We start from the raw sequence: 20,413 nt of genomic DNA, 5'->3' as shown, positions 1-20,413 counted from the left end.
CTGAAAATGGCAGGGCGTTGGAGACGGGGGCGCTCGAGTGGGGGGTCCCCCCGGCGATACTCCGGGCATGCGCACAGAACACTTCCCATGCGCACAGAACACCCTGCATGCGCACAGAAGACCGCTCGAGTGGGGGGTCGCCAGGCGATACTCCGTGCATACGCACGCACACCGTCCATGCGCACAGAACGCCGCGGGCAGTCTCAATATGACGAGATACGATAATTGCGAAAATTCTTAACCTAATAAATAATTCTCTCTTAAAAAAAACAGTGCAATCACGTAAAATCCAATAGTCAGTGAAAAATAATTGATTGAAGAGAATTTAGCGTGTGGATTTTGATCTTGACCATCAAAAACACTTCGATTGTATCTCTGAAACGGGAATGGGAGTATCAGATACATTGAATTATGTTCTGTTTTCTAATCCCGTCAGCTCGAGTACCGGTTGGTTTGCGAAAACTGCTGCATCAGCTGTAAGTCGCTGTTATTTTTTAATAAAAAGTAAGTGGAATCAATTTATTTATTGTTATTGCCTGATTTTTGGAGACTGGGTAATGCCTCTATAGTTTATTCTATTTTTTAAACTTTGAGGTCATGCAGATACCACACATCCCATAAACCAAGGCCATATTTTCCATTTTTTCCTGCTATTTAAAATTATCATTTTTTAAATAGTCCCACCAGTGCCGAACAGCTGCAGAGTGGGGATGACATGGAGATGAGGGGAAGGTGATAGTGACCGCCGCGCTGTCTCGTGCTGCCTGAGAGAAATTGTCCCCTGTTTTTGGTTTGACAATGCCTGCTTGTATCATATCTTAGACACCCCCATTGAATGTGGCGTCCTCCCTCTCTTGGGGTGCAGTACTACGATGCCGCTGGGGTCATTCAAACCCCCCTAACTGAGCCTCTACTTCAGTCAATCCTCTTTGTCTACTTCAGTGCATTCCATTCAAATAATCACCAAGACGTCATGACATGCAACATGCAACATCTGCGCTCGCATTTGTGCACCGGTTGCACCGAGAGTTAATAAAAAATGGCGGTAGAATGTAGGAGTTTGTTATGAGTAGAAAAATAACTAAAATTAATCAAGAATAAATTAAAAATATAAACCGAATAAAAAGTGTACGAGTTTCATCGACTAACCATGATTGTGAACATTGGAGCGAATCTGCGGATTCACAGGCTAGGATTATGCACAACAATAATTCTCTTGATTCTCCTGTATCTCTACGCTATTCGTCAGTCATCGTATTACGCCTCAAAATCGAGTAATGATTTTGTCTCCTTGAAATTGTTGTTAGCTGGTGCTATAAAAGCAGCTGAGGTTGGGGGTGTTGAGGTGGTTGGAGTCCATGAAAAATCCAAACTTGGGATTGAGAGTAAGGGAAAAACCAAGGAGGGAATCGATGATCCCGTCACATTGGCGGATTACAGGTCTCACTGTGCTATGTACAATTATTTGTCTTTGGCATTTCCATCGGTGACTGTTATCTCCGAGGAGAGGAGCAAGGATTGCGATGAGGTGGTCAGACCCAGTGGTACTGAGGAGTCGATGGTTCTGGAGCAAATCGATTCTGGATGGGATGTTGCTGTTGATCCAGAGCATGTCACTGTCTGGATTGATCCTCTCGATGCTACCAAGGAATATACAGGTGATTTTTTACAATCCAGAATGAGATATAAATTGTGGAATTGTTGTCATTAATTCTGCAATTTTCAAACAATATTTCAACTTGTTTGCGGTTTTTATAGAGAGTTTATTGGAGTACGTCACTACGATGGTTTGCATTGCTGTAAAGGGCGTTCCAGTTATTGGAATTATTCATAAGCCCTTCATTCCCAAGCAGACCTATTGGGCTTGGGCTTTCCATGGATCTTCCAAAAATTTACAAAGTTTTTCTTCTGTGAGCATTATCATCCGTATTAAATATTTTTACTACACCGTTTTCATCTAGATTATTTTCATCTGAATAAATACAAATGATTCTTTATTGATAGAAAAAAGTACCAAGGGATCCTATCTTAATCGTCTCGAGATCCCACGCTGGAAAAGTCCACAATGCTTCCAAGACAGCCCTAGGCGAGAATGTGAAAATAATATCAGCGGCAGGTGCTGGATACAAATTTCTGGAGGTTGCAGTTGGAAATGCCACTGCATACGTTCATATGACAGCTATCAAAAAGTGGGATGTGTGCGCTGGTGCAGCTATTATCAAGTAAAAAAAAATTAATTATTTTTTTCTGACAATTCACGGGACTGTTTATTGTGTGTCTGAAGGGATTTATAATTGAGTAAATTGTCATAGGGCTCTTGGTGGTACTGTATCCTCACTATCAGGTGATACTCAACTAGATTTTGGGGCCACTGACTCAATGGTTCTAGAAGATGGACTCCTGGCGACGATGAGGAGTCACAAGTGGTACCTGGACAAGTTCAACAATATTTGAAATTCATTCATTTCCTTCCATCACGGATAAACTCGTCGAAATCATTGACTGACATCTCATCATCTCCAAAACTAGTCACTCGTATCAAGCATCTTAATTATCATTGTAATCAACTATTCCAAGAGGTGAAATGTCCACCGATAATTAATCAGGGAAGAAAGGGATTCCGTGAATTTTTGTCTGGAGAATTGTAATTAAATTTTATAAACGACTGTTCAATTCGTAGCTACCTATTAGCCGAATGCTCCGAATAGCGAGCGATAGAATAAAAATATAATGACGGCAATTGGTGAACTTGTCTTTTTTTTTATTTAAAGTCATAGTAGATGTATATAAATATAAAAAATCGCAATTGTATCCTGTCTTTTTCCAGTATATTTGAACCGTTTTAAATAAATCGTCAAATTTGAAATAAAAATCGTTTAATCTGTAGTATTGAGATTCAAGACCTATCAGTGAAAAATTTTTTTTACAAGTAGAGGAAAATTCCAAAAAATGTCGTAAAATTCGAGAGCGGATTTCTCTTGATATTGGGTGAAATGGCATATTTACACACACGAGATGTATATCTGTATATATGTACTCAAGTGACAACGCCTCATCCCGATTTTTTGTTTGGTACGACAGGTGCAGGGAAACGGTGTCATGACCTGATAAGAATGTTCGATTAGCCATTACGAAAACATAACCTCCGTCCACCTTGACAGTTCGTAAAAACCAATAATTTGTTAATAAATTAATTATAAAAATATTTGGAAATGATAGATTCATTTTGGGATCAATGGAATAGATATTTTCCAAATTTGTCGACGTTCTATATCTACTGTGTTGCCACGACTGTTCTCGTTGTTTTTACAACTTATATTTTCACTCGAACAACCGAACAAAAACAAAAGGTTTCAATCCCCATTTATCAATTAATCATTTCATTGTGATCTATATTTAAATATTTTTTCGTATTTATTTGTATAAGGATGCAGAGATCGAGGAAGTCAAGGAGTTCGGCATCCAGGCGCGGTATAAATTAGCGAAACAAAAAGTTGTTCAGCAACAATTAACACCGGAACAGCAATTAGAAGAGAAAAGGCATTTATTATTATAAATAAATTGTTTTCGGATTATATGAATTGTTCAGCGTGCAATTAGATTTCTTAGGAATGAGTTCTGTTTTTTTTTTTTAGGTCAGAGTCCGAATCATTAGCCGAAATTTATAAATTATTACGAAATCGAAGGGATGTGTTTCCAGATGCGACGATGGAAGATATTCGAGATCAATTAAGCCTGTACAAATCCACCGAATAGTGTTCGATTAATATTTACTCGAGACGAGGGTAAAATACACTCAAGATTTCGATAATGCAAACATCACACTGAGCGATTAAAATCCTCTCCACGTGATACTAATGTAACTATAAATATTGTACAGATATTTTCGTCAATCCAATTAACTTTTTGCATCGAAATAAATTTTTATTCGAATTTTTCCAAGTGATTCAATTAATTGAATACATTATTTTTCCCGACGTAAAATCGATTTACAAACAGCTGACAAAATTTGTACATTTCATGTTCGTACAATCTCGATTGTGTAGAATTATAATTTCAGATTGATCCCCGCATATCTGCAAGAGAAGGATATAAAATTAGAATGAGTTTTACTAGTAGATAACAGGAGAAAAAATATTAGATAAGGAAATCCCTCCGATTTATTGTCGTATTTAACTAGCAATGCGTGTCACTGCTGAATTGAACTGACGAATTTTTGAAGATGTAATTACATTTAATTCCAAAACCCATGAAGATGGTGACTGATCTCATCATACTTTTCCATCAATTGCCTCAAGCTTGTCAGGAATGTAACCATCGTTATTGACACCGATTTCCGGTTCCGTGTCCTGGAGAACCTCTCGAGACTCGGTTTTATCTCTCCTGTCCCTCCTAAATACAATTTTTTCGAGAGCCAAGAATGGCGACTCGAAAACGAGACTAAGAGCGAGTCCAGCAATAATAGAGGTAATTAATCGACCGAAGAAACTCTCAGTAACTACGAGTTGATCGAAATACCTGGGAACCCTGGCACTGGCGATTCCCATATTTTGAATAATCATGTGAATCAAATAAACGCAGTAAGATATTCTCCCGAAAGGTATGAATACCCGGAGAGACAATAAATCGGCAATTACACCCCCGTAACCCATCATAGATGAGTAAATTAACCAGCAGACACCAACAGCCCAAATGTGCCTCGCGAAACCGGCGTAGAAGATCTCCCAGGGGGCATTCCACTCATAATTACTATTTTGAAAAATTTTATGGGTGAAGAAGATAAAGGAAAATGCCACCAGTGCGAGGATCCATCCCAGGACCATAAACTTCGTGTTGATTTCGTGTCGTCTCCTGGTGATTAGGTAGCCCAGGTAAATTCCGAGGAGCCAAGGGCCCGCCCTGGTATGCGTTGCCAAATATAAGTTGTACATCATATCCATTAACCTATTGGGTCTTTAAAATAAATGTACACCAAAAATTAATAATCAACTGAGCTGTGGATTCTGTGGACTCAATTCTTGATCCGTTGATTTCGAATGGACGAAACAATTTAACTTACTTGGAAATATTCGCAGTAAGCGATGCGGAATATTTTTCCTCTCCCACGACGATAGCGGGTGTGATTATTGAAATGATGAGTAATATTGATAAAATGCTGAGTCCGATTTTTGGTTTTTTTGCTAAAGCCAAGAGAATTATTGGGGATATCCAGAAGAGTTGCATGTCTATCGCGAGGTACCACGTGTGGGCCAGACAATACTGGTAATTAATAATCGTCATTATTTGATTGTTAATAGTCATGAGTCAAATGATTAATTCATTAGAACGTACCAAGCGATGCTCGCCCACGTAATTATGAACATAAAGCATCATGGGCCACCAACTCTGTTTGCACAATTCCTTCTGATTATTCATCCATGAGTCCCACTTGGCCCCAGAGCCCATTCGTGGTAACAAGTATATCGATAAGATGATTATCGCCGCAAAAGCTGGCGTCAATCTATAAATTGATAAAACCATTTTCTAAATGATATAGAAAACAACCGTTTAATTGAATAAGGACCACTCATTCATATTTCTTCAAGTTATTTAACATTTCGTATACCTGATATAACGGTGAAGATAATACGTGATTAAATTAAATCGTCGGCCCTTCGACATTTCCTTCATGAAAAGATACGAAGTGAGGAATCCACTCAGTACAAAAAATGTATCCACAGCGTATGGAGCAATCAGGATGTACGTAGAACTCCAGGATTGATACCACTGAAAGAATATTTATGATAAAGACTCTCTTGAGAGGACACAAAAAATCTTTCTAGAAATTTCGTACCTCACGTGCGTCGAATGGATTTATTGATGGTCCTTGGATGGACAGTAGATACTCGTGACCAAGAATTACCCAACTTAAGCTGAAGAATCTTATTCCATTAACTACTGATACATTATCTCCGGGCTGATTTGTATTGAATATACGGATTATGTTAGTGTAAAATGAAAATTTTGAGATTGCATTGCAGAAGCTGTTCTGTCTGCTCCGACAAGTCATTCGGGCATAGATATCGCAGATGGTGCAGCCGATGAGGAAGCAGAGGAATATCGAGAGGATCACTCTGAAATGGGAAATCGTCGATAATCGAGAGTGGAATTATCGGGAGTCCGATGAACTTACAAGACGACAGTCTCTCCGGTTTCGAATGGTGCAGGATCTATAACGGAACACTGTACCTGTCCCACACGAATCTTTAAGGGAATATTAGCTGACGTTTCATTTATCAGGTTCTTCAACATCGCTGTTACGTCTTCGGCGTCACAGCTCGCAGGTGCGCATATAGATAGTGAAATCTCTAACGAGGTGGGCATCATCGGTGTTCCATCGATGGAGAATGAGTACATGCATGGACGTCCACGAATTAATTCCAGTTCTTTTTTTACTTCGACTGATGTACACTCGTCGTAAGCACCCAAGTCCTTTAGATTACCTTTCAAAATTCCTGAGGGAATCTTCGATGATGAATCCAACACTGAAAGATTGTGAAAGTTCATTAAACCCGAAAGCTCAATTGATGGCACAAGATTTCGGTAGAAAGTGTCTGTTGATGATTTTATTCGTCAGGATTTACTCACTTTTCAGAGCCCATGTCTCAAATTTTTCTAGACCATTAACATATAATGCAAATTGATCTTGGCATTGCGAATTGTTGACTGCGTCATATCGAATTGCTCGGTCCAAATAACTCCTTCCATTTGCCCTGATGATATTTCTCGGCTGAAGTTCACGAATAACGTCCAACACCTGCACTGCACTATTATTTATCTCTCGATTCGATAGAAATGGATTGAGTACACGGAATCTCGTATCACCTCCGTCATAATCCTGAGGTGATTCGCAGGTGATTAAGGGAAGATAGAGGATTACGTAGAGAAAACTCTGGATAAATCGGTTAGTCGTAGGTGGCGAAGTCATTGTCACCAGAAATGCTACCGTATACGCCCACTGATTGGTTTTATAGGAGAATGATTATCTTGTATCATCGGGAACTGATAATAGGATCATTTTCTATTGAACCGATGAATCGGATATTTTTATTATCACTGGTCTTTGTGGAGTCGTCATCGGCTGTTCAGACTGCTAATCAACGATTAATACGCGTGAAATTTTCTTCATGATTTCTCGTTATCATGAAGATTTATATTCATGATGGGAGAATTATTTTCATACACTGAGAGCAGGCCTTGGTGATTAATGATAACAACAGAAAAGCCTCTGAAAGATCTTGCTAATGATTTCTAATTACTGGTACATTTCGTAGAGTGCAAATTCATGTGCGGAACAATTTGAATTTTTCATTAATCAATTGATCTTCGATTAATTAATTCGGGGAGGAAAACATCGGAGAGAACTTACTGTGGCATCTTTTTATTTATTAATTATTCAATTAATTTCAATACATTTTTCCGTAAAAACAATTCCAACGAAATTTTTTTATAATCCCTCCCTCTCATAATTATCAAAGGCTGACGGGAGGAAATAACAAATAAAAATAATTACAACCTACGTTAATCATACTTTATTGGCATTTTTACACGTGTCAACCTTAATCTCAATAATTAATATTATTACCGATAAATTACTCCACCAAACAAGTAGAAATCCATTGGTAGCATATAATATATTAATCAACGATAAAATTAAACCGTTATTCACACGTGTTATTTAAATTATCCCTAGTCTAATAATTTATAACTTAATAAAGAAGACGAAATCTCCAAGGTCCCGAGAGTTGCGGAGAATTTCACGGAGAATAAACGATATCCGGGTCATAATAAACATTTTAATAAAGAAATGGTGAAAAAAAAAATTTAATGGGGAATGAAAATTCGACTTTATTCGACCGTTTGTCGTCGATTTCGTGGGACTGGAGAAATCTGGAATCTATGCCAAAGGCGTTTGTGAAATTGAGGACATCTCCACAACACCAGATGAAATAGTCAGGAAGAGGTGGGATCATGGAGACACGATTTGTTTGCAACCACCTAGTCGACTCATCGGCTTTCGATCCTCTCGATATACTGGTGGAATACTTTGAGCTGTGAAGGAGCCCTGGCGAAAGTTTTCCGTTTTCAATTTCGTATAAACCGTTTTCATTCTCCACTTCTCTGTGCCCCCTCACGACCTTGGAATAAAATCCATTACACAGATTACGGTACCCGATGGTGATGGGGGTTTATAAATAATGTCGTAATTGTAATGGAGTCGCCGTTTTTACAATTATGGAGAAATTGGAAATTGTTAATCAGAGGGAGAATGAGGCGTTAATCAAATGATTATCGATGAGGTCAATTGTTCAAATTGTTTATGAAAGTTGGCGAGTCAAAGGTCCAGTCTCAATTTTTCGCTTCATGGCAAGGAGGAAATGGATTTGATTGTGGACAGGTAATCAGGTGGAATTAAATTATTATGGTGTGATTTTTCTAGGCGCAATCGAAGGCTTCAAATTGTTTGGGAAATTTCATTGATGACTGGTAAGTAACGAGTCATTTTATCAGAGAAGAAGATGGGTTTTAATTTGGATTCATTGTTAATTAAAATTATCCGAAAATAACAGCACTTCAACAATTCCCTCGGCACGTCAACTAGAGTCTAGTCTGATCGGTCTAATCTTGATTATCTTCGAGATTGAATCATAAATTCCTGGATGACTCATCGAATTTCAATGAACCTCATGACACTCCATTATTTCTCAATTTTCATTTCCCTTCAAAGGTCTCAACTTCTCTTCGTTATAAAATTTTTTACAAGCGAGATATGAAATCTAAGAGAAAAGACTGAATAAAGTGGGAGAGTAAAAAAAGGTGAGACGAGAAAAATGGGAAATTTCTCGGAACAATGTTCTCAGAAAATTCTAGTACAGACGCCACATAATTGATTACGTAAATTCATCTCACCTGAACAATTCTCTCCACATCGTCTTCAAGAAAGTTGATCCCATACAGGGACTTTTGAGAACTACAGACGAAAATCTAGTAATTAATATAATTATCCCCGTTAAGGCCTCGACTTCCGTCTCTCTGATTACCCGAAGATGTTTCCGTTAATTCCCCAACAATAATATTCAAAACAATTACAATACTTGTATTTACGATCGCTTTCTATCATTTTCCTCATTTCCATTGAAAACATCTTCAGAAGCCACTGAGGATTTACTCGTATGTGAGGGCATCCTCGAGTACTCCACACCTGCAGGAATAATTTAATCGTAACAACATATAAATAAATTGAGTAATTCTCACGCCCTGAATCCCTCGTCATTGAACTGTAGATTTTTGGTAGGAACCGCACCGACATTGAGTGCTAGAACTTTAGAGACAATATTGAGGTCTTCCTGGTTGGATCGTCCTTGTTGATTCTGCGGGGATTGAAGAGCACCCGCAACTCCGGATTGAAACAGCAGATGCTGAATCTGTCTGGCGGGTGTTTGAGGCCTGAAGTTCTGGCCCCTGAACCCAAAATTGTTGAAAGCCCCGAAGTCCTGAGGTGGGAGCCTCGGGGGCTCGAGGTGATTTCTGGTGATGATCTGCCTGTTATCATTTATTCCAAAATTTCCGACAGTTCCAAATGCCTCCTGCCTGTTGAACCTCGTAGCTGGGGTGGGTGCAGGTGGCTGGAAGTCATTCGGAAAACCTGGGAAACTCTGCTGGAGCCTCTGTTGCTGGAGAAATACTGCCTGCTGTCTCTGCTGCTGGAGCTGCTGTGCCTGCTGCTGGAGGATCTGCTGTCTCTGCAGTTGCAGTCTCAGCTGATCTTGGACAGAGGGAACTGGGGCAAACGGAGGTGGAGGAATGGCATTGGGAAGCTGGAAGGCAACACTTGGCTGGAATTGAACGTTCTGAGTTTGCAGTGGGGGTTGGAATGTCAGGAGGTTGTTCTGACTGAATGCCCCTTGAAGATTCTGTCCCTGACGCAACTGTTCCTGCACCTGCTGCTGCACCTGTTGCTGCGCCTGCTTGAGCTGCTGAGTTCTCTGCTCCTCGATCTGCTTGAGTCTCGCCTGCTCCTGGAGATAAAGCTGCTGTCTCTGCTTCAGTCTCAGCTGCTCCTGATACAGCAACTGCTGCTTGTACAGAAACTGCGTCTGCTGTGCGTGCTGCGCCTGCAGTTCAGCCAGCTGTCTCTCCAGGAGTTGCTGTTTAAAGTCCAATTGCTCCTGCAGACTCAATCCCTGATTATCCGTTCCAGGTTTGTACAGGGGCACAACGCTCTTTGGAACACCTCTCTCATCCTGCTGAACAGTGAAAGCAGCTACCAGCGGTGCCTGGAAGATCTTCACCTCTGAATCCTCTGGCTTTGCACTGACACTTGGTACCTTGGTTGGCAGCAGAGGTGATGTAAGATTACGTGGCACTGGTTTCACCGTTGGACTAGGGGGTGTTGGACTCGGTGGAATTAATGAATTTGCCGATGCCGATGCTATCCCATTGCTCGAACTAAAGCTCAAACTCTCTTTCTCATCCTTCTCCTTTGGCGAACGATCTATCGAATTTACGGATTTGCCACTTGTTATTTCAACGCTGCGCGTTAAAATCTGATCGACTTGATTTGCATTCGGACTCTTCTCGAGAATCTCCTTGTCCCCCAGGAGTACGTCGAACTTCTGGAACGTGGCTTTATCGGTTTCCTTGCCATCCGTTGTCTCCAGTTTTTCACTCTCCACGAACGTCGAATTCTGGAGTTTCTCCTCGGAGGGAATTTCTGAAGAGTCCGAGGGGAAGCCGGAGAAGGAAAAGGACGCCCCGGAGAAGCGCTCCGAGGTGTCGATGTTATCGGTGACTTTCGTCACGACCTTCTCCGGTGGTGATGTGTCCTCCTTCTGTTCCTCTGACTCGGCTTCCAGGTCCTCCAGGGCTTTTAGCAGTGCCCGACGCAGGTGCTTGTCGATTTTTATCGGTGGCAGGGGACTCACCTCCTCTGAGTCCTCTGCTGACGTCACCAGGACTAGGAGGCAGGTGAGAATAATTGGTAGTAGCTGGAATCCAAGTAAAATAATCTCTTTTAAATCTTTTTCATTGGCATTTAATTCCTTTTAAAAAAAAATCAAATTTTTTTGAACGGAAATTTGGGACTTGTCTCATTTTCAGCTATATTTTTTTTTTTTCGATGCACATATTTATTATTTTATTTATTTATTTATTAATATGTAAAATTCTACTTTTTCTTCGAGACCAGAGATATTTTTTTCCTGGGAAAAATCAATTCCTAATATTTCTGATGTTTGGAGAAATAATTAGAGAGTATCTAATGGCAATTATTACAGCTGTAAATGTTTATGCATTTGTTGAGTGAGATTTCCAGAGATTTCTACGTGCCCCCCGTAGTTAACTCACGCGTAGGAGCGTGTACTTTTCAGTAATTAGCGAGCTCTATGCCTCTTAAAATATACGTATTCGCAGATAAAGAGAAAAAATGAGAGAGAGAGAAAAAAAAATGGCAAGCAAGAAAGCGAGATCTACACACTGGGGAGATTTCAATGTTTTATTATCATGCCCATCTGCGAGGAGATGAGTCTTAACGATTGCAAAAAAAATTTTTGCCTTTGGCGGTCTTCCTGGTGTATAAACCACGCGATATATTTCAATCTGAATCACTGTCTGCAGGAGACATTTCATTCATCGCCTATTTCACCTGGTGAGGATTTGTGGCTCGTCACTCAGAGAGAAATGACAGCATTCGTGACCCCGGACTGAGGTGAAATCGCCGAGAAATCCCACGTAATTAGAGAATTATTATTTATTCATCTATTATTTTCCCAAAATGAACCGAAAAAAATTTAACTGAAACAATTGGGGAATAAATTACACGCAAAAATGGCAGAAGTGATTTATTCCTCGGTGCAATCATCTTCACGTCGGAAAATTAATCCATCGAAATTGAACTTTTGAAGTTTCAAATATCTGAAGATAAATTATAAAAACTCTTACATTCGCATTCCTCACATCGCAATGTATTCCGTCGTAAAGGTAAACCGTTAATTTAACGACATAATTACAGTTTTTGCGCTGAAATTTTAAACGCTCAAACAATCTGATTCGAACGAGAAGATTTACGGGAAAATTTTAAGTGCCTGATGTGAATTTCGCGGATGGTATGGAAAGGTAAGAAGAATTACTTAAGTTAATAATTATCGAAGACAAAAGGTATTTTTCCCACGAAAATCTAAGGAATCGGTCTCTCTCATTCGTCTCTGTAATCTCTGAGGTAATTCCGTAATGGAGAAAACAAGCCTGACATTTAGGAAGAAAGCCATCTCCAGGCGAACCCCACCTGCGGTTCGCTATTCCACGGGTGTGAAGAAGAAAATATACAAATCCCTTCCACCTGTGGATGCGCTGTGAAATCATCTTCCGTTTCTCTCGAGAGATTTTTTATTTACAGATGGAATTCTATAAGAAATTGTAATAAACACGCGGCCCCGCCGATGTGTCGTCGACCATTAAAATTCATGCGCTTTCTCTGGGATACCAACTATTACACGATAAGTCATTGGTTATTGATCACAAATTTTCATGGAATACTCTGGTAATTGTTTTTATCAATTATTTATGCGGTAATGGGGAATTACTAAAACCTCTGTTTGTCCTAGTTACCCTCAAACCAGTGAAATTCAGACGATTTCAAGAAAATTATAAATAAATTGTCCAAAGCTTTCGTGATTAGTTCGTAAAATTTTTTTTCTAGCAATAATTCCAAGACCATTAGACGACGGATAATTGAGGAATAATTAGTCCATGGGATTTGATGAAGATTTGGAAGACAGTAATTTCTCTTCAAAAAATATTATTCGTTCACGAATCAGTGGATTATTTAAAATAATTATTGTCAAGGGTTTTTCCAATCGAAATTTAGAGTATCATGAAGGGACTTGAGTTGTTGTAGAGATATTTAGGGAGATCATGAAATAAAATGTATGCCAATTTCAGGTGAGGTGTGGGACACGCCCCAGGCGATGATGAGTCTCTTCCGAAAACTTTCTAAACTACCGAATAACTTGATATTCAACTTGACAAACGATGAAGGAAGTCCTTCATGTCCTCGTAATCGTCCACGCGTGTCTCGTTCCATTAATATTTCCCGTCATTCGTTCTCACTTGTGTGTATTCATGTCTTTACTCATCTCCAACATCATCTTATTGGATGGGCAGGTGTACGTGGACATTCCAGGGACCACTTTGCTGCTTTTCCCTGCCCGCCGGGGTTTCACTTTCAAAAAATATCGATGGCATCGTCTCCTCGGTTATTTTATGTTACAGACACGCGTGTCTCACTGGTTCATTGACCGACTTATCAGGCTTATCTGAAATTTACGATTTTTCTCGACGCTTTGGGATAATTACGGAAGGTCTCGTTGCCCCGGTAATTTATGATTTCAGGAGGAAATGTCGAAAGATACTGTCACAAAAGAATATTTGACACTTCCTCCCACAATCACCCAACATAATCACTCACAACATAATCACCCAAAAGTGTAATTATCTCATTACAATTTCTTATCAATAATTTAATCTTTTCCACTTTTATTTTCGTCGGACAGAAACGTAGATTAAGCAATCACTATGCGATAGCCATTTATCATTGATTTTATACATTTTAAAAATCAGTGGCAATTCAATTATTTTCAGACCCAAATGACAATTACTCGTGTAATTTTTACCGCGTGTTACATAATTAATCACTCCAATTTCAGGTGAAAAATTGTGAACATCAGGATAAATTTTGTTGATTATTTCTACTCGTGTGATGTTTATCCTGAGAAACGCGTGTTTTCCCATAGAGCTTATCAAATAAATACCGGTGAAGATCGCCTAGTGCCTGGGGGTCTCAGATCCTCAAGTAGGAAAAAAAAAAATAATCCACGATGAGGAGTGAGATGAAGGTATTCCCCAGTCAATCCGTAATGTTACTTTCACTTCTTACTTGAAAAGTACTGCACACACGCCGTGAACTTGCCATCGCGTTTCATTTCATACAGGAGACTCTTCCCTCATTTATTTATTTATTGCTCTTTTTTTATTTAATCTCCGGAGGTCGACAGACTCGCCATTCATTATTATTCTTATTCAATACTTCACTTGTCGACACGAACCACTGCCAATTGATTATCTCCAATTACTGGACTATTGTTTTCACTCCTTTTTCACTCTATTAATTATTATGGAATCAATTGTGGGTAATTGATCATCATTATTCAGATGAAATTGTGATTTCTCCTTTTTATATGGAAATTAAAATGAAAACGAGTTACGTGATTAGATGTTGATGAATTTTATTCACCCATTCAATCGTTACGATTCGTTTAAAATCTGAATTTTTCACTAAATAATTCAGTTGTTATGAACCGTATGAAATTAAACAATTGGACAAACAATATATATTTTTTATTAAACCAACCACTGGTTTTTTAATGACAAAGACAGCAACAATATCATTTAGCTAACCGCTCGGTCGATTAATCATTAATCACCGCAATTAACGAGACCTCTATTTACGATTAGATTAGAAATCACGACCTTGAATCTGCAAACCACGAGGCAAAAATAGCGAAATGCATTATCATCAAACAAAGCCGAGGGATGATTGATAATCCAGGGAAAGTGCAGCGGTAAATACCTGTGACTTTCGACGAGATGTTGTATGGAGCTAATAGAGACGCATGGAAAAAGGGAAAACTCCAAACGGAAATAAAACGTGTGTCCAATGCAAAAGAGGAAAAATCTTGGGGCAGGGGGAGTCGTCATTTCCCTGTCAAACGAAATCGAGGAAATTGGAAAAACACACATGCACTAGGTGAAAGCCGAGGAAGTCCGATGGCGCAACACATCCAATGTTTATTCCATTTTCATTATTGTTTATTGCATTTTCAGAACTGCATGATCCATTCGATGCAAAAAAAAAATATTCAGTGGAATTCAATCAATTTGAATAAATTACATCATTTGTCGAGATAATTATTGGGTTTTAGACGCGTGCTGTCGATTTTTATGGAAGTTTTATGTCTTCTGTAGAATCGATGGACCGAGAAACGAGAGATCGATTTGAGGACTGGGAATTAATGGATGTTTCAATTGCATTCTTACTGAGCTAATGAGATTTCGATATTTTCTTGTAATTAATGGGCGTGGGGAGACCGGAATGAAGATTATTACCACGAGAGAGATTGGTCTCGTTTTTTAGATAGATTCATGATTGCAGTGGGGGGTAATTGATTACGTGAGATTATGACTTGAGTTCATCTCGTTTTTTTATTTTTTTAGGTACTCACAGAAGACCAATTGTGTCAGGATTTTTCGTGGGATATTTTCACTCTCCAGAAAAAATTTTTCATTGAGTAGAAATGAATTGAAATCAATCGAATCAATTGAGAATTAAAAATTCCACGAATTCCTTCCACCCTCTCCCCCATCCAATGAATTTTCCAATGATCTCGGAATTTCCTGGGAGATGTCGATTTTTTTTTTTTTTTTGTGAAATTGACATAATCATATCTAATTGAGAGATCATTGGAGGAGTCATGGGTTGTACCCCCCTAATTACTTTCTCCACGGAAGGGGTCAGAGTCTCGAGGTCGAGGTATGCCTGGGGCGTAGAAAATGGCGTATGTGTCCCCCTGGAGTACGATGGGCCTCGCCCTCAAATATAATGAGATAAAAAAATACCATCGAAACGAGTTAAACGGGATAAAAAGTTTCCGAGATGTTAACTTTCTTCGCGGGGGGAGAAGCCAATCGCAAATATGCAAGTGGACACCATTGCATGTTTACTGTATTGAAAACCCGACGACTTTCGATGTACCGCAATTACACTTAATTAGCCTCGAAAAATGTAATTAGCTGGCTCGATGTGTGAGCCTTGATGCACGCCTGTACCAAATGGCAATTGGGTCGGCATTAATGGTTTTTTATTTTTATTTGCAATAATGCCATTCCCAATGATAATTTGCGTGTGAATTCTTCAGCGATAAATAATAATGATAATTGTCAAATGGAATGGGGAAGAAAAAAAATGAAAATGTGGTCGATTGCTCTTCCGGATGATTGAAAATATCATAACGAAATATGCACTGCGAATATGGACATAACTGCACTCCGTAATTATTTCACGTTAGCAGAGAAAGTAAAAAAATAATTTTAATACTGCAATAAAAATGTGGGATTATAATTGAATACAATACTCGATCACTTTCCCTGTTTTCACGGTAATGACTCGGAATAATCTCGGAATAATCTCGGAATAATCTTGGAATAGTCTCTCGGTTGACTCCAAGAGCGAATTGCCCGGCACTCTTTGAAATTCCGCACTTGTTCACAATTTCGTTGATGAAACACCAGATTAATGGGATGAATTAATGAATTTAGGGAAGATATTTGAATTTGAATTTTTGGTAAAAATGGGAGTGGTGAGAAATATTTATCGTCAGTGGAAATTTAGGAAGATGTACTCACCAAACGCATGATGATTTCTGGGCTGTCGACGGGTGAGTCCCGGCTTTTACTCCTCGATGATGATCACGACGATTGACTAGGTACCAGCAGGCATCCAACAAGCTCACCTCCATTCCATCGGGGAAAGGTGGAGGTGGTAAAAGACTTCTCTTCTTCAACGATTCAGGATTGAGTAAAAAAGGAAGGGGATGGGCTACACTCTCATTCTCAACTCGATCGTCAGAAAAAATGAGGTGAAAAAAAATATTGATCTTTACACTCTCGGGCACTTTCGTTTGTGCCAAAATCACCTGGGTATTTCGCGGTGACCCACATCGGTGGCCCACCCCTGAGACCATTTTTTTACTGATCGGTTTATTTTTTTTTTTCAATGGGAGAGTTGAGAATGGCGTTTCTGAGTCTTTGAGAGTACGTGTTGGATAATGCATGTGACGATTCGGTTTTAATGGGGGAGAGTTATTGCGATCGTTTGTTTGTGGGAAGAAAGTTCGAGATTATTGTGGAGAGTTGCGTCATCTCCTGAGGGATTCCGTGGGGACGAGCTATCTGGAGCTCGAGGAGATTCTCCAGCGGTTGGTGATTGATTTTTTTTCTTCTTTACTTCTCCGTTCGATAACGGATTTTTGGATGAATATTTATGACGGTTTTTCATCGGTTGGGTTTTCGGAGTCATTTTTTTTTTTTATCTTCGATGCTTTCGACTTTTTTTCACCGGCAGGTGGGAGGTGGGAGGAGCGGGGAAATTTTTCACATCGATTTTTTGAGTGATGAAAGTCTTTCAGAAACTCCTCGGGATTTTTCATTTTAGCGGTGAGAAAGGGAAAATAATTTCAGGTGATGCATTTTTTCAAGGATTCAATTGAATTATTGGATATATTTGCATAAATATATTTAACAAATATTTTTATATTCTATTTCATTTTTATTCAATATCTGTAATAATAATAATTGAGGAATAATTATTAAAAAAATGAAAAAATTGAAACCATAAAATACGAAATATTTTATTTTTCGAGTTTTTAGTGATTTTTATCTCGGATTGCGGACCGGATATAGACATACCTTTCAGATAACTTTTGGAGTAGTTAGTGCAGTGGGTGAATAATCATGGCGGCGGTTCACCTTGCAAAATTCTCTTACCGAAGTGTCGTTCGATTTTCTGACCGAGAATTTGTGCGCTGAAAAAAATACCCAGTCCAGTGAAAATCCGGAAATTATGGTGAATGCTTGTATAATTATTTCTAATCAATTCCTCATCATTTCAACTGTCATTTTAATTTATTCCTGGGCACGTCGCCATAACCTCAAAGCAAGTGATAACATATGATCCCTATACTTGAAGAATACCGTTAATTTTGTAGTTTCGTTATTGCATAATCGTTTTTTTAACATTTTTTTTCGATCCTCATTCGACTCTTGAGGAGTATTAAAGGTGATGATTCAATTTTCTTAGAAGGGGACTCCCTTCTGCGTCGTGTTTACTTTTTTATTTGTGATCAAGGTCACTTTTATAGACGATGGTAAACAGGTGAAACGGGAGATCAACTCGACTCCGAATTGAATTTTTGAAATTTCTGGGGTAATGAGAATAAATAGAAAAATTTCACGGAGGACTTTTTTGTAGAGCACACCAAGACCTCAAAAAAGTTCCCCATCACAAATTTTCTATTTCTCCAAGATTCGGAGATATACGCAAAAAATTTATCAGGAAATGTAGCCAATTCATCACGATTTTATCACTTCGTCACTTCATAATAGATCCATGCACCAGGAAAATCATTCAAACCAGTTGAAATTCGATCGGGAGCATTTGAAATAATGTATTGACGACAGAGTCAACCTGGTGGATCCTCCGGGGATGACGGAGGCACTGGAGATGGTGGAGATGACCAAGAAGAATCTTCTTCCTCGAAGCTGAATGTCGAGGACGCCCTGACGAGCTTCAGGGAGCAATGGCAGAGAGAACTCGAAATTTCACCGAAAAGAGATCTCAATAAATCGAATAAACCAGTGAACATCGAAACTATCGAGGAAGAATTATCCATAGAAAATAAGGTAAAACATTGAGTGCGAGGTTTTCGTCAGATTTCAAATGAAAAATTCATTCATTTGGTTATCCAACAGGCAAAAAAGTTATTTTTAAAAGGTATAGAGTACGAGCAGAATGGAGAACTGTACGATGCCATTAGGTTCTACAAAAGAGCTGTGCAACTGGTGCCTGATATTGAATTTAGACTCTACGAGTCAACAAAACCGAAGGCTCGGGAGAAATTCGAAAAAGACGAGAAGACAATCGTTTTCGACTGTGAACCACCTGATGATGACGTCAAAGGCGAGGAGGAAATCGAAGATGGCAATCTGATCGTTAAATTGTCGAGAGTTTTGGTGAAGAATCAGCGCGTTTGTTGTCCGCGCTTCGAGCAAAGTGTAAGAAATTCATTTAAACACGGAGCAATTCAAAAAAAATTGCCGGGATTGAATTTTGAAATTTATTTATAATCACGAACTCAAACGGGTCTTCTCATTATACTCCTCAAATTATTCGTTACTCCGATAATATCTTAATTAATTAAAAAATTTTTGATTTCACCTGCACGATGTAATGATTTCCCAATGTCTAAATTATCCCAGTAATTGGGGAAAAATGTCACATGTTCTTTGTAGAAAGTTGGATGGTTCATAAGAAAGGTCTCTTCCCATTTTCCTCCGAACTACTGACTCTGGAGATATTTCCGAATTTATATGCATGGAATTCTTTAACTTTCTCCCTCAAACTGCTGCCAGTTTAGGATAGAGTTATCGAAGAATATTTTTATGGACGATAATTACTGATTATCAAATAATTAATTATATACAGTCAACACATATATCTGCTCTGCCCATGGAGATTGTACTCTACATTCTGCGGTGGGTGGTGTCACCCGATCTTGATTTTCGCTCGTTGGAGATGTTCTCTGCTGTTTGCCGAGGATTTTTCATATCGGCGAGGGACCCAGAGATTTGGAGATTGGCCTGTGTGAGAGTCTGGGGTGTTAACTGCGGTGATTTCGAACCGATATATCGTTCCTGGAGGGACATGTACCTGCAAAGACCTAGATTACGCTACAACGGCTGTTATATTAGTAAAAATACGTACATTAGACACGGGGAGAACAGTTTTCAGGATCAATTCTATCGGCCTTGGCACTTGGTAGAATATTTCAGATATCTCAGGTAATTTTTTGCAAACATTTCGAAAATGCGATTGATTAAAAATTCAATTGCCAATTAATTTTTCATTGTGATTTTTGGGGTTGATAATAGGTTTGGGATTTTTGTATTTCCAGATTTTTTCCAGAGGGCCGAGTGCTCATGTTGACATCGACGGATGATGCTCAGAGCTGTGTGAATTTATTGAAGAGTCGTCATCCCAGAAATCCAAATATATTGATTGGTTATTACAGGCTGCATGAGAATCGGGTTACCCTTGTATTGAAGAAACAGGAAATCAGATCAAATAACAATGTTTATAGGAAGAAGAGGAAGGAAGTCGTGCATGACAGTGGAGAACAAACATTTCATGTTGTGAGTGCAATGTCTGATTTTTCTATAAAGCTTGTTCATTTATTCTCGCGTTTATTTCGCAGGAGTTCGAGATACAGACGAACCAGAAGAGAGCTAATTTCCAACTGAATTGGGTTCGCTACAATATATTCACAAAGTACAAAAATGGTCAGGAGGGCACGACGTGTCTGAATTCATCGGGACGATATCCATCGTTCAAGTTCAGTCGAGCTAAAAGTTACACCCTAGAGAGTGATGCACCACTTCAATGAATTAATTCATTGTAATCAGCATTTAAATATTTTTTATTCGTTAATATGAAAAATATTGAATATTGTTGAATTCTATTAGTGTATTTTATTTTGATCTGAGG

At 38.9% G+C, this 20,413-nt stretch overlaps 5 protein-coding genes across 6 annotated transcripts; 3 read left to right on the top strand and 2 right to left on the bottom strand.

Moving 5' to 3' along the window:
- Positions 1-172: 172 nt before the first annotated feature.
- LOC105266541 (putative inositol monophosphatase 3) lies at positions 173-2,748 on the top strand. 2 transcript variants are annotated; one of them, XM_011304789.1, is made up of 5 exons: positions 173-476; positions 679-1,658; positions 1,759-1,910; positions 2,005-2,222; positions 2,313-2,748. In XM_011304789.1, exons 2-5 carry the CDS (start codon positions 1,151-1,153, stop codon positions 2,452-2,454), a joined length of 1,020 nt encoding a protein of 339 aa, XP_011303091.1. In that variant the 5' UTR covers positions 173-476; positions 679-1,150; the 3' UTR covers positions 2,455-2,748. The 2 variants fall into 2 exon arrangements, with proteins under 2 accessions (XP_011303091.1, XP_011303090.1); XM_011304788.1 differs by having other exon boundaries at positions 173-504.
- Positions 2,749-2,964: 216 nt separating this feature from the next.
- On the top strand, positions 2,965-3,937 carry LOC105266539 (uncharacterized). The gene is made up of 3 exons (XM_011304786.1): positions 2,965-3,350; positions 3,428-3,540; positions 3,636-3,937. Exons 1-3 carry the CDS (start codon positions 3,213-3,215, stop codon positions 3,754-3,756), a joined length of 372 nt encoding a protein of 123 aa, XP_011303088.1. The 5' UTR covers positions 2,965-3,212; the 3' UTR covers positions 3,757-3,937.
- Positions 3,622-7,159, bottom strand: LOC105266540 (nose resistant to fluoxetine protein 6). Its single transcript, XM_011304787.1, has 8 exons — positions 6,628-7,159; positions 6,173-6,524; positions 5,834-6,113; positions 5,606-5,766; positions 5,332-5,500; positions 5,060-5,259; positions 4,233-4,953; positions 3,622-4,076 (listed from the first exon to the last, which is right to left on the bottom strand). Exons 1-7 carry the CDS (start codon positions 6,965-6,967, stop codon positions 4,272-4,274), a joined length of 2,184 nt encoding a protein of 727 aa, XP_011303089.1. The 5' UTR covers positions 6,968-7,159; the 3' UTR covers positions 3,622-4,076; positions 4,233-4,271.
- A 264-nt stretch (positions 7,160-7,423) lies between these two features.
- Positions 7,424-16,572, bottom strand: LOC105266538 (putative uncharacterized protein DDB_G0271606). Its single transcript, XM_011304785.1, has 2 exons — positions 16,498-16,572; positions 7,424-11,027 (listed from the first exon to the last, which is right to left on the bottom strand). The coding sequence occupies exons 1-2, from the start codon at positions 16,504-16,506 to the stop codon at positions 9,291-9,293; spliced, it is 1,746 nt and encodes a 581-aa protein (XP_011303087.1). The 5' UTR covers positions 16,507-16,572; the 3' UTR covers positions 7,424-9,290.
- A 1,002-nt stretch (positions 16,573-17,574) lies between these two features.
- On the top strand, positions 17,575-20,381 carry LOC105266537 (F-box only protein 9). The gene is made up of 6 exons (XM_011304784.1): positions 17,575-17,716; positions 18,331-18,552; positions 18,622-18,924; positions 19,355-19,710; positions 19,824-20,061; positions 20,124-20,381. The coding sequence occupies exons 1-6, from the start codon at positions 17,714-17,716 to the stop codon at positions 20,310-20,312; spliced, it is 1,311 nt and encodes a 436-aa protein (XP_011303086.1). The 5' UTR covers positions 17,575-17,713; the 3' UTR covers positions 20,313-20,381.
- Positions 20,382-20,413: the final 32 nt, after the last annotated feature.

This window comes from Fopius arisanus, unplaced genomic scaffold, assembly GCF_000806365.1.
Source record: "Fopius arisanus strain USDA-PBARC FA_bdor unplaced genomic scaffold, ASM80636v1 scaffold00039, whole genome shotgun sequence".
Taxonomy (NCBI): domain Eukaryota; kingdom Metazoa; phylum Arthropoda; class Insecta; order Hymenoptera; family Braconidae; genus Fopius; species Fopius arisanus.
This window is presented reverse-complemented; position numbering and strand designations above follow the sequence as displayed.

Excerpts from the sequence above, each read along its gene's own strand:
- LOC105266541 (XM_011304789.1), top strand. The coding sequence starts at position 1,151 with ATGATTGTGAACATTGGAGCGAATCTGCGGATTCACAGGCTAGGATTA. Across the intron at positions 1,659-1,758 it reads TGCTACCAAGGAATATACAG|AGAGTTTATTGGAGTACGTC; the intron begins GTGATTTTTTAC and ends CGGTTTTTATAG. Across the intron at positions 1,911-2,004 it reads ATTTACAAAGTTTTTCTTCT|AAAAAAGTACCAAGGGATCC; the intron begins GTGAGCATTATC and ends CTTTATTGATAG.
- LOC105266537 (XM_011304784.1), top strand. Across the intron at positions 19,711-19,823 it reads GAATATTTCAGATATCTCAG|ATTTTTTCCAGAGGGCCGAG; the intron begins GTAATTTTTTGC and ends TTGTATTTCCAG. Across the intron at positions 20,062-20,123 it reads GAGAACAAACATTTCATGTT|GAGTTCGAGATACAGACGAA; the intron begins GTGAGTGCAATG and ends TTTATTTCGCAG.
- LOC105266539 (XM_011304786.1), top strand. The coding sequence starts at position 3,213 with ATGATAGATTCATTTTGGGATCAATGGAATAGATATTTTCCAAATTTG. Across the intron at positions 3,351-3,427 it reads CAACCGAACAAAAACAAAAG|GATGCAGAGATCGAGGAAGT; the intron begins GTTTCAATCCCC and ends TATTTGTATAAG. Across the intron at positions 3,541-3,635 it reads CAGCAATTAGAAGAGAAAAG|GTCAGAGTCCGAATCATTAG; the intron begins GCATTTATTATT and ends TTTTTTTTTTAG.
- LOC105266540 (XM_011304787.1), bottom strand. The coding sequence starts at position 6,967 with ATGACTTCGCCACCTACGACTAACCGATTTATCCAGAGTTTTCTCTAC. Across the intron at positions 6,114-6,172 it reads ACCGGAGAGACTGTCGTCTT|AGTGATCCTCTCGATATTCC; the intron begins GTAAGTTCATCG and ends TTCCCATTTCAG. Across the intron at positions 5,767-5,833 it reads ATCCATTCGACGCACGTGAG|TGGTATCAATCCTGGAGTTC; the intron begins GTACGAAATTTC and ends ATATTCTTTCAG.